Source organism: Lissotriton helveticus, chromosome 1_2 (genome assembly GCF_964261635.1).
Source record: "Lissotriton helveticus chromosome 1_2, aLisHel1.1, whole genome shotgun sequence".
Classification (NCBI taxonomy): Eukaryota; Metazoa; Chordata; class Amphibia; order Caudata; family Salamandridae; genus Lissotriton; species Lissotriton helveticus.
Window position 1 is genome coordinate 311,887,652 of NC_136058.1, and position 13,266 is coordinate 311,900,917.

The 13,266-nt window shown below is 45.1% G+C and overlaps 1 protein-coding gene across 1 annotated transcript in view; it reads right to left on the reverse strand.

Annotated features, from left to right (window-relative positions):
• Window positions 1-758: 758 nt before the first annotated feature.
• PRDX1 (peroxiredoxin 1) overlaps window positions 759-13,266 on the reverse strand; it is a 119,391-nt gene continuing 106,883 nt past the window's right edge. Inside the window, exon 5 of the mRNA XM_078671869.1 lies at window positions 759-778. Coding sequence (XP_078527995.1) covers window positions 759-778 — 20 coding nt within the window. The remainder of the gene's footprint in view (window positions 779-13,266) is intronic.

The window sequence follows — 13,266 nt, forward strand, 5'->3', positions numbered from 1 at the left end:
GCGCATACAGTTTCTCACCAAGTTGCAGTGGCTACACGAGATCTGCTTAGTGAACGGTGTGACAACCTTGATCTGAGAGATGATGTTGCCAAGACTTGGTTGAAACCAAAATGGAAAAGACTGTTCCAAGTGATCCTGGTCACAACAATTGCAGTGAAGAGTGATGGCCTTCCGAACTGGGTGCATGTCTTCCATGCTCGTAGGGTCCCGTGTCCCCTTGATGAAACAGCTCCTCTTCCAGAAGTGATGGCAGCAGTGGTCGAAAGGCCACGGGAGAGGGTCATTCAAGCTGTAGGGGAACACACTGAGTCTGAAGCAGCACTAAAGCAAACCACGATGGGACTAGAAAAGTAAGAAGTGGAAATTGGCTAAGATGAAACTGATATCAGAGTGGTGAAAGAGCCAGGTCCAACCTCTGATGAAAGAACTAGTGCTGTGGGCCCACGAGTGGGAGTGGAAGAAGGCTGGCTAAAGGTTTACATGAAAAGCCTGCAGTTTTCCCCTGAAAAAACATTTGCACTCATAGCTGAAACGACTGAATCAGAACAAAGTGAAGGTGACGGTGGAAGGCTTGGATTGAGAAAGTCCAAAAGATCGATGTTGCTCTATCAGAGATATCCAGCACCTGAATGGTCATGTTGCATGGACAAAGCACTGAACATCACAATGGATGAACTGTGTGATGCAGGAGTTGAACTGTATAAGCCACCCTAATTTCAAGCTTGAGACAAAAAGAGAACTGAGCAAAGCTGAAAAAATTACTGAGAATTGTCAAAAGCTGAAATGAAAACAATTATTGATGAAGAAGAAAAAAAAACTGTTCTGTTAGACTTTATTATTTTAGTTAATTATTTTACAGAAGACTAACCTAGGTCCGAGAAAAAGCTTCAAGAAGAGTGAGGGATAACATTCTTAGAAGAACACAGAGTAGGTTTATGAATTGTCTGTTTAGAAATTTGAACTTACAGAACTCTGCACTGAATTTTTGAGTTTGGCTATATATGATCTGATTGATCTCATGTGTTGAATGAACTTGTAGTGATGATTACAAATCCTCAGACGTTTGATGATTTAAAACATCAGAAGGAGGATTGAAAAAGCCTAAACCTGTGCTTTCTTTATTAATGGAAAACCTGCCTTTGCTTCAGAAATGAAAAACTGCATTTGGAAAGTGACACGTACATTTCTGTGCCACAAAGTGAAAACATGAACTCAGAAATTCACAGATGTTAGCCAAACACTTTCATTTAGCAATTTATGTAACCCATGTGCAAGTAATTCATAGTTTGATTTAAATGTGTTTAGTTAGATGTTGTTCTCACAATGAAAATGTAACTATAACTTGTGAAAACTGTTAAATGTGCCTTAGTAGAAAATAACTTGTATTTGAATTAGCACAACATTTTATAATGTAGAAACCAGAACCAGCTTGTGATTCCACTTGCTGTGTTAGTTTCTGTAGACCTTAAAGATAAGCAAAGGAATGTGTTTCTCTCCTTGTGAAGAGAACAGTGGCATAATTTACAGCTGTGACCTCGGGCTGAGCTTTATCTCTGTAGTCTCTGGAAATGTTGAACAAAGCCTCATTTATTCTTTGCTTTAGTGAGAACAGAAAAACATGTAGTTTAAAAGTGCATTACCAAGTTTAATGTTTCTTGCTTAATTAAAAAAAAGTTTTTTTTGCAGCTCATGTTATGTGTGTAGTTAGAAATAAAATGTCTCTCTTAACAGTAAGGTTAGGAGATGAAATTGTATTAAATAAGATGCAGAATGTACCGTGGGAAGGATTTTTGCCTGTCCGAGAGATGACATATGAAATCTGCAGATGGGTGGAGGCATCCTTTTGGAGAATGCTGGATTCCAGCTGGAGGAAGAGAACGTCACGCCACATGCTTTGTAACATTATTATTTGATAAACGCGTTCCTAGTTAGGAGTTTCAGAGAGCAGAGAGGGAGGAGAGAGGATGCTTTCCAGAACACAGGCAGGAAGACTTTCGGAGCCCTTTGAGAGAGACAGACAGACAGAGATTTAGAGACGCAAGGCAGCAGAGGGGTTTCAGACTCTGACGCAGAAATGAAGGGAGGAGGGCAGAAGTGATTGACAGATGCAGAGAAGGAGAGGGAAGACCTTGATGGAGATTAGATGTAGGTTTAGTTCCATTCTGATTATTGCTTTGATTAATAGGCTTTGCCAATGCATATTTGCTCTATTCTTTGTTTCCCTTGATGGGAGATTCTGAAATTATTAATTATTGATTGGCTTATGCTAACTCACTCTTGCTTCTAGAACTTTTCAGGAGTTCAGACTGACATCATTTGAGTCCCATTGTCTTAGAATAGATTTTTTTTCCTTCATGGAACGCGCTGTTTGCAAATTATGATGCTTTGTGCTAACTTATTTTTTCCGTTTTCAATTCTGTAACCTGATTGATACCTGACTACTGAATGATGAGTCACAGATTCTTAAATTTTGATTGGAAAATGAATCCCTTTAAAACAACTCACAACTCTCCTTATTGGCTAAAGTGTTTATTTGCATTTTATGAATTGCTCATGTTTATGTGGAAGCTCCCTGGTCATAAACGGTGGTAAAGATCCATTGACCTTTAGCGACTTTCCAAAGCAAGATTACCGTGAAATTTAAGCAAGATTACCATAGGATTTCCGCTGCAACAATATCAGTGATTGGGGCGGAGGCCCAGATCAAACCTCACCTTATCTAACGGGGTGCTGACCGGGTAGCACCTGCATTATGAACCTGTTTTCTACCATTGCCAAAGTTTTAGATTTTTGTGCCCCCATATCTCTGCACCATAAAGGGAAACAGGAAGTACCTGGTATGTGTATAGTTGGCCAACTGGCAATACAAATTTACAATGGGACCCCCTGTATAGCTTCAACCCCCCACTTTGCTGCTTCAATTTTAATCTTATTTTGACCAAGCGAGCTTCTCGTCTAGAGTAATCCCCTGGTAGTGAAAGAGGTGTACTTGCTCTAAGAGGACATCATCTAAGGTGGGGTTTGAGTGCGTAGAAGGACAAGAGTTAAAGAACATAAATGTAGTTTTACTAATGTTGATTTCCAGCCCCCTTATCCCAAAGAATCTACTAAAACCATCAAGTCATTTATGAAGTCCCATTGGAGACTTGAACAGCAAAAGAGTATCATCAGAAAACATGAGGGCCGGAACCCTCATGCCTGCTAATTGACGGGCATTATTATCACAAGTTTTAAAAAAATGTACTAAATCATTCAAAAACAAGGTAAATTCGGGTGAGGGCCAATATATATCCCTGTCTTATGCCTCACTTAATAGGAATGGGTTCAGTAACTTCACCCACCTTGCCGCATCTAATTTGCACGTAATTATTCTGATACCACCTCTCGATTATACTGCAAAGATAGGCTGGATAGCCCATTTCAACTAGATGTTTCCACAACAGGGTTCTATGGACCAAGTCAAACACTGCTCTGAGATCAACAAAAACTGCATAAAGTTTTCCCTTCTCAAAACTAACTGTCTTCCAATAAATCATCTGCAGTCTAAAGATTGGATCAACGATGGAAGTATTGGATCAAAAGCCCCTTGAAGGGGGCAAAGTATATCATTGTCTTCAAGCCAATATTAGAGCCTTCTTAGTATAATGTTTTTTAGTTGTATCTATTAAACTGATTGGCCTATAGTTGGTAGGGTCCAATGGGTAGCTCTTCTCATAAATTAGAAGAATCTCAGCCCCAGTCCATGTTTTGGGGATACTTGCTCCATTTAAAATTGCATTAAATACCACAGTAAAATAAGGTGTCCAAACGTTGACTTCTGACAAAAACAAGTCTCCACGGATCTTATCAATGCCGGTAGCTTTGGAAATCCTCCTATATCTCTCCCTGGTTTGGAATGCAAGGGGATAACTGTTGGTTCTGGGAATATACCCTCATCAGGTTTTTTTTATATATAAATTAGTAAAGTCGGCTATCCAAGCCTCAGCCGCAACATTGTTCTCAATTTTAGATTTCCCTTCCCTATTCCCAGTAGCAAATTAAATTCAAGAATAGGATTTGATTATTTTCTCTAGCTGCTGCTAAAATAAGTCCCCAGTTTTGGCTATACCTTCCCTTAATGCCATTGCAAGAACAGATTTGTTTGCAGCTCTCTTTTCTTGGATGTCTTCCCTCTTATTGCTCTTGATGGTGCTAACCAGAGCACTTTTGGCCAAACTACATTGCTTATTGAACCAGGATGGTACACTACCCCTTAACCCTTAGGTGCTAGCTTCTCTAAATAAGTCCACCTTTAAGCTGCTAAAGAGAGAGTTATGTACATCTTCAACCTTAAGTTCAGCTGTTACCTCATTTGTCCCTAACTTAAGGCTATAAAATACCTCCAAAGCATGTCCCGCCTTAGCACACATGGATCTCAAAGCCATCTCTGATGTCCCATTGTGAACTAATGAATTCTACGTTTGTAATTGGTAAGCTTACACCTCCCTACCAGCGGCTGAGAGAGAGCTAGCTGGGTTTGGCAATTGGAAATTCAAAATCCATCACAAGTGCATTGTGATCACTATCATACCTGGGCGCCACGGGCAAATTTGCAAAAAAAAGGCCAACGTTTAACATCTAAAAGGATATAATCAATGAGTCTAGTGCTTCCTATTATGTTGAAGGCATATGTACCCTTTCTATCAGATTTAGTTCTTCCATTGCATGCTCGAATCTTGCAGTTTAGGGATAAGGCATTTAATTGTACTGCCAGGGGAGACCACATCGTGATTGGGGTAATAGTGAGGGCAGGGATTAACCAAATCATATCCTCCTCCGACAGGGAATGTTTGTTAGCCAAATCTAAGGGGTCAAACTGACAATTAAAATAACCACTCAATATTTGTAACATGTGAGGATGGAGTCCTGCTATCTGTGTAAATAGCACATTAATGGTGGTAGAATCATGGTGCTTAACAGAAGGTCTGAGATAATGTTATAAATATTAGCTAGGGATCAATTGGGGAGTTTGAATGTTACACAAGGAATATCTTCCGTTACTGATTCAATCTCCAACACCACACAGCCCACAGGTACCCCAATCCATATCATAAGGGACCTGGCATTAACACAATATGTGATAAAGCCGGGACAGCACATTTCTCGACTTTGCCACATTTCAACTATTCAACATAGACAACTATCAAAAGTATTGATACGGGTGCCCAATGGGCACCCCAATTTAATGGGGTACCCCAATTTAGAGCGAGGGCAGCAGGGTTCCGTAAAAGTATACTTAATTTTCTACAACTCCCCATGGAAAGCCTACTGGACTCCCTCCACCGATTTTCTTTTTACGTTTCCTCCCAATAAATCTATTGTCTTACCAGCCTTTCAGGGGTATCCCATATTAAAATCAGTAGGATTAATGCTAGACAGTGTTCTGGCCCCCAAATATGGACCAATGAAAGCCCCTTCCTTAGTAGCTACAACTTTAGGTGCTCTTATTACTGTTGGCATCTCTGTGTCATGTGAGGACACTATAGAGCAAGCAAGTGTCTCCTTCCTATGTGTTACCCTGTTAAATTCCTTGGCACACATATCAAAGTTATAACTACCACCTTCTTGAAGTCAATCAACAAGATCCAGGGGGCGAACCTGTTGTACACTGAAACATCATACAAATCTCCTAGCTGGGGCTTATTAACACTAGGGTACAAGGGGAACAAAGAAGCAGGGCTATTGGCAGCTTGAGGGATCCTCTTTTGGGGTTCTATGGAGGGCTCATAAAAAGAACCCAAGGGAAGTAAGCACACCCCAGAACCCCTTGCAAATCCAGGGTTACTACTGCATAACAATTGATGGAAAACTACAGGATCTCTAAAATTAATAACTATGCCTTCTCCGGGGTGGTTCTTTGCCCCCTTCCCAAGCCACCCCACATGCCGAGTGAACAGAATGTTATTAGCCATAGAGGTTGGAAAGTTCTTACATTTTGCCAGCCAATTGAAGCACTTATTGCTCAACTCTGTGTGGGTTTCCCTCTGCCCATCCCTTAAGCCAAGAACCCCAGTCATCACGACTACATAGGGATACGCCTCCGGAGGCAGATCAATTGTCACAAGGTCCTTGGTTTGTTGAGGGAGTAAGACAACCACTCTACTTCTTGTCAGTGTGCCTCAAGCATCTCGAAGGGTGGTGTCAATTGTACGGTTGTTACACTTCAAATCAGCTGCCCCTGCATTCTCTGGTCCCCAGGGGGGGCCTTAAATACTTCCATGGATCAAGGATTTTGAGGTTCCGGGCATACCAACTCCTGCGGGCAGTTCCATGTGAGAGGATGTGGCTTCTACTTGGGGGCGTTCTAAATGCGGACTAACTTTGGTGACAGAGATTACCCAAGATTCAAGGGCAGTTATTCTAAGCTTATCAACCATTTGAGTTGGTTCATCACAGCACCCACAAAGTCATCTAACTAGTATGGTTTGAGTACGACTGGTCTTTCCCCTATTTTTAATTGTGCAGCTCTGTGGGGTTTAGCCTTAGGTGCAAACTGCAGCCGGCACAGGCACCCAGCCACAGGACGGTGACTTGCGGAGCAGTCAGATGGGCCATGCGACCTGAGCGGCTCCTCATCAATGTCCGAGGTGTATGTTGCGGAGGGTTGCGGGGTACAGTGGAAGCTGTCCTCCAGGGCATGATGCGGAAGGTTTGATTTTATCCGGAAGCAGCAAATAGAGGAGTGGAATGCTACAGCATCGTTGCCACCACCAATTCGGTCTTAGCTACATGAGGATGAAAACTGCCCCCTAGTCAGCTCAGACGCCACCAAAGTTCGACCAGAGAGTGTCCATGAATGTCGGGGAACACACTTAGTGGCATCGGGGCTGAGAGGGGATGCAGTCTGCGATGATGCCAGTACACTGATATGAACTCCGCCATTGCTAAATCATGACTCTGTGAACTACTGGACCGCAGTGTAGGCCGGAGGCTATGGTCAGTAGTGTCCCACATCCACCTGTTGTTGGCTCACGATGCACAAAGTCAGTGATACCAGGGCAGTTGTCTGTAGTGTACGATCACCTCCGTAACGATGATCCTTTTCTCTCCGCCAAGATGCAACGTGTCATCCTCTTATGCCTCTCCTTGCGTGCAATTATATGTAATCTGCCTTTGCATACTCGATGTTCAGTTCCAAATCTGTGACCTACTCGAGCGCAGCCTAGGCCGAGAGCCGTGTAGGCCAGAGGCAGCGGTCAGCACTGGCCATTCACCGAGTGTCGCCGGCATTGGTTGGTGGCCCACCGGCCTGCGTAGTTCAGGTTCAGTGTCACCACGTATTCGGTCACCTCCATGACTATGGCCCGGCTTTCATCCGGACTGAGCTGCATCTTCCTCTTACTCCTCTCCGTGCGACCACTGATGTGGACTCTGCCATTCGTGATTCGCGACTAGGTGCTGGATGTGAGACCTACTGGTCCGAAGGGTAGTCATGGTCCCTCATCCACGTGTCGCCGTCTGCCGTTGAACAGGATTTGTGCCAGCACTTGTCGCCGGCTGGTGTTGAACAGGGTTAGCGCCAGCACGTGTCGCAAGATGCCCATATGGAACTATGCCTCACGGATCGGGGAGGGTCTGGAGCTGTGGCCGCAGGCCCAGATTTTGGGTCACTGCCATTCAGGAGCCAGGACATAGTTTCACATATGGGACCTACTGGGCCTCAGAGGACGCCGGTGGAATATGTAAATGGGGAAGGAGTAATGAGGGCCATCGTCGGGGGGCCAGCGATGGTCTGAGAGGCTGGCAGGGTCGCGGACCTCAAGCTTTGAGCTTACACAGGCATGTGGTGGGCCCTCCTTGACACACACCGGTGTCAGCTGGTGATCAGTGTTGCCTGGCTACGCAGGGTCGGCCTTGACGAGTTCGTGGTCCAGCAGGCGGGGGTGCGGCAGGTGCATAGAATCGCAGGCAACTCCGCTAACGGGGACAGCGTCGGCCTCATGTCGGTGTGGGAGGCGCCGCCCTGGTAGAGATGTTGGCCTTTCCGGAAGAGGACCACGCCCAGGGCTACATGCTTTTTATTCACACCCCTACGCTGGCCTGGCGTACGCCGGGCCATCCCACTCTGCTCACGCTTACGGGGGGCATAACAGGCAACATTTCCGCGAGGACTCCCACTGGCTGGGGTGACATGGTTGCATCCACTGTCCACTACACTCCATACACCAGAGGTACATGTCGCCATGCATATGGGTGTGTTCTGCATACTGCTATCTGTCCAGTACACCGCCGCCACTCTTGGCATTGTGTACTTTCCCAATCATGGTTTTACTACATCCTTCACACATGCCTGGTTGCCACCTCTCCCCACATTCGGCTATTGTGTGGCTGAGGTGCCATGCCGTTGATTGGTCATGTTCACGGCTTGCCCAGGTTACCATTGTAAGTTGTTCTGTCGTGTCTGGTGGGTGGGCATGTTGTTGTACTTATTGGTTGTGATTTTGTAACGTATGCATTGCCAGAGTTGTGGATTGCATGGTTGTGGAGTTGAGGTGAGTGGGGTGTTGATTTGGAACTTGCCAAGGGGCTGTGCATTTCCCTTGGTGCCATCCTGGGAACGCTGGTTGCTGATGGAATGTCGGAGGGTGAAGGGATCATGCACACTGGCTGTGTATTTGGAGGCGACATTGGTGAAGGTCCAACGGTGTTCTGATGTTGCCTGCAAATTGATGAGTGACATGTGCTTCCTGTTGCGGTGATTGTGTGCTGTGTCACCTTTTATGTTTGCAGTGGATTGTCCCCAACACGTGCGTGCATCCGGCTATGGCATATGGTCCTTGCTTTGTCTCCAGCAGTTCTTGCTCATTGTGTTGGACGTATGGGGACTGGGGTGCCAGGGTGATGGTGATGTCCAGGACAGGTGTGGGAAAGTGGATGTGGCTGGCTGGTTGACTCTGCCAACTCTGGCGGGTGTTGGTTGGGGTGTGCCAGGGGCCAACAGGTGCAGCACAGCCAGCAGCTTGCTTGGTGTAGGGTGGGATGTTGGTTGTCCGCTGTGTTGGTGCTGTTGGCCTGTTAGGCGATGATGGCCAGGATGCGTAGGATGGTTGTCCCTTTCGGCCTGTGGAAGACAGTGACATTGTCAGTTGTTGGGCCTGTGAGGCAGGTGCATTTCCCGGGGGGGCACTGCCTTTGGCTGCGCTGCCTCAGGGGGGGTTGGACCAGTTGGGTGTTGTGGCCCTTCTGGGTGTCCGGGCTACATGATGAGTGGCTCCATGGCATCTGTTGCCCTTCCGATGACGCCCTGGGCTGGGCTCCCTTTTGTGGTGCATGCTGCCATTCGACTTTACACCAGGTCAGAGCAGGGGTTAATTTCCTGCTGCTAACGCGCCTTATCGCATGTTTTGTTTTCTTATCGCAGATCTAGCTGGTCGTTGTGAATGTTGAGGTGTCATGTTTTTGCTGCTTTTTGCACAGGAACGCCTACTCTGCATCTCATTAGCGATAGTTGCGGAGGTCCCCTGTGGCGATGTTTTTTGCTGGCGCTATCGTGGGTTAACTGGTGCTGTGAGCTGTTAACATCAGATTGTGAATGGTACATTTATCACGACTTTGGCTGTGATAAAGTGCCGTTAATTCGGTGATAGCTCCTTGTGAATATGCCACTAAGTGTTAGTTTAGTAATATGTTTATTTGACTTTAAAAGCAAACTATAAAACACTTGATATGACTAAAATCTCTTATAAAATCTACTGTTGGTACACAAGCTCATTGAGTTTTTTATTCTAAAAAATGTAAATCTACTCTTTCTTATTCTCATTCTTTTTACTTAAAACTGCACATTTTCAAATACTTATTTTGGGTTATACACTGAAACATAATATGCATATGAGCCTGTATGTTCATTTTGCATACTTATTGCATGGTCATTATTATATAGTATGAGAGTATGGCTTATCAAAACTTTTATGTGCAGTGTCCTTGCCTCTTAGCTTAGAAAGGAGTTGTAACAAGGCCTTCTTAATGGCGTTAAAGGCCCCCGTACAAAGCGATGCATTGGGCCCTGCCTACACCCCCACTCATAGGAATAAAATTTAAATTATTGATAAAATAAACATATATTTATTGGTACCTCCAATAAAATCAGTATTTTGATGCATTAAGACGGCACTGAGTTGTAACTGTGTTTGCTGGCAGTATTATAAGAGATCTATACACTTTCATTGTCAAATGAACTTCGTTGGCCACGTCTGTGGATCCACCTGCCATACTTCATTTGACAGTAGATGTATCTTGGTGACCTATTGCTCTTAGAGGGCATATTATCAAGACAGGCGATAAAATGATCGCCATTTTAGTGACAGAAAACTGCAGCTAAAACGGCAATAATGGGCTTGCTAATATGCTCTATGGAATTCCAATTGAAGCCCATATTAAATGTGAAGGACATCTAACATGGGCTTCAACTGGAATTCCATAGAGTATATTATCAAGCCCATTATCGCCGTTTTAGCTGCAGTTTTCTGCCACTAAAACAGCGATAATTTTATCGCCTGTCTTGATAATATGCCCCTTAGTTCTTCAAGAAGTCATTTGGAGTCTGAGTTAGTAGGAGAATGTAAAAGAATGATGTACTAGCATAGCACTTGTTGAACTACTTTATAATCCATTGCAGTTATTTTGGTTTCTAAGTTTACAGCTTCCATTGCAATACTTTTGCATATATTCAGGTGTTTCCATCATGCTGTAGCTTCACTTCTCAAATGCTTTTGTCGAAGCTGGGACCTATTTAGAGAGACATAGAGCTTCATCGTTGTCACTTTGGATTCACAGGAGCTCACCAGTGGTGCCAGAGCTCCTCACCCCTAGTTGTGGTCAAATCATTGAATACCATTGGTCAAGTTCTCAATCAATTTCCTCTTTTGCTTAAGTAGTGTCCTCCACTTCATCTCTTTGTCAAATATTAAGTATAGATTCTTATATTCCTGCATTATACCTAGGGTTTCCATTCGTAATGTACTAAGATCCTTTGTACATTGATTGTAAAATTTGGCTTTTCTCCATGTTTATAGTTACATCATTGTACCGAACATGCTCAGCTAATATGGCTAGTGTAAGTGTTCTTTGTATATCTATTGCAGTATGGCCCATCAATGATAGATCATCTGCATAAACTAGTGCTTGGAGTTTGTACATTCCTAAGCATGGAGCATTGGATGAGCTGATATTCAAATATGAGGAAAACCTGCGTTTTAAGGAGTTAAATAAAATGAAGTTAAGATGGAATCTTGTCTTACACAGGCATAGAAAAGCATATTCTTCGGTTTTAGCTATGATGTTATTGTTTAATAGCTCCTCAAGGGTGGTCGTGCTATTGAGCTGATATGTACACTGTGTTGCTAAAACTGAGTAGATTTGAACATCATCTATGTCTACATATGTGATCAGGTGCCTTTTCGAAGTAAATGAAGGCACAGTGCAAAGGACTTGCCCTTCCAATAAGAGCAAGGCTTGCTACTAAGTCTAGATGTGCTACATGTTTGCCACATTGGTCTTTATTTTCATAGAGCTTTCCATTGATGAGTTCTAAGAACCACCTGAGCAAGTAGATGTGCATGTTATCTCTCCAGAGGCTGCTCTTAATGTTTTTTCTTATGATTTATGTTGCTTCCGTTTCTAATTTTATGTTTTAGGTTGGTTTACTAATAAGGTACTTCATTGCTAGGTTGCTTAAGTGCTTGGTTTACACCTGACACTAACACTGGAACCAACCACTGTGTAGATAGTATACATTTGGTCCTGAAGAATTGCCACGTGATCCTTCAGACACATTAGGCAAGAAACATGTTGATAGCTATTCCGTAGCCACCACTGTCCATTATCTCAGTGGTGACACACCTTTCTGATTGTAATTGGGACCAGTGGGCTCGCTGATTAAAATTGATTTGGAGTACCACTGTGCCCCATTTGAGCCCTTTCTGTACATCTCCCTCTCACCTATACTATGAGGCCCCATACCCACACTGCACCTAACAGCTTGGGACAAAAAGATTTCCAATAATGAGCCCCTCATAGGGTGCCCGTCAGGCATTGCAATTCCGGATTGACGAGGAGTATGCCCCATCATCTCCTACGCCAACGACACCCAGCTGATCCTCTCCCTCACCAGAGACCCCGACACCGCCAGAACCAGTCTCCACAAAGGGATGAAAGACGTCGCAGAGTGGATGAAGAAGAGCCGCTTGAAACTGAACTCAGACAAGACGGAAGTCCTCATCCTTGGGCCATCACCCTCCGCCTGGGACGACTCCTGGTGGCCCCCTGCCCTGGGCACCGCCCCCAAGCCGACAGACCACGCACGCAACCTGGGCTTCATCCTGGACTCCTCCCTCTCCATGACCAGACAAGTCAACGCCGTCTCCTCTTCATGCTTTCACACCCTCCGCATGCTCCGCAAGATCTTCCGATGGATCCCGATCGAAACCAGGAAGACGGTCACCCAGGCCCTCGTCACCAGCCGGCTAGACTACGGAAACACCCTCTACGCCGGAACCACAGCCAAGCTACAGAAAAGACTACAACGAATCCAGAACGCCTCCGCCCGACTCATCCTAGACATCCCCCGCGCAGCCACATCTCCAACCACCTGAGGAACCTGCACTGGCTCCCCATCAACAAGAGGATCACGTTCAGGCTCCTCACCCACGCACACAAGTCTCTCCACAACCTGGGCCCCTCGCCACCGTACCACGCATCCGAAGAGCCACCGCCGGAGGCAGATCCTTCTCCTACCTGGCGGCCAAGACATGGAACTCCCTCCCCATCCACCTTCGGCTGACCCAGGACCACCTCGCCTTCAGGAGACAACTCAAGACCTGGCTGTTCGAGCAGTAGCGGCCCCCTTCCCCCAAGCACCTTGAGTTCCTTCCAGGTGAGTAGCGCGCTATACAAGTGTTATGATTGATTGATTGATTGATGATGAAGCTTGACACCCAGCCGGGTGTGTGAGGGCCCCAAATCCCAAAGTGGGAGACACCCTGTCTCCACCGTAGGGTTAGGGTGTTAGACCAACCAGGCCTCTTACTCTTCTTCTCTCTCTAAAAGAAACTGCATATCATTGCTGCTTGCTTGATCCCCCCGGGGCATGTATGTTGGACCTACAAGTGCCTCTAGCCCATCCCATTTTTGATATTGCTACTAAGTCTAACACCATAGCACTTTGCACTGTGGAATGACCTTCCTTAAATCCACTTTGGTAAATATTTATAATGTTGTTTAACTTAACCA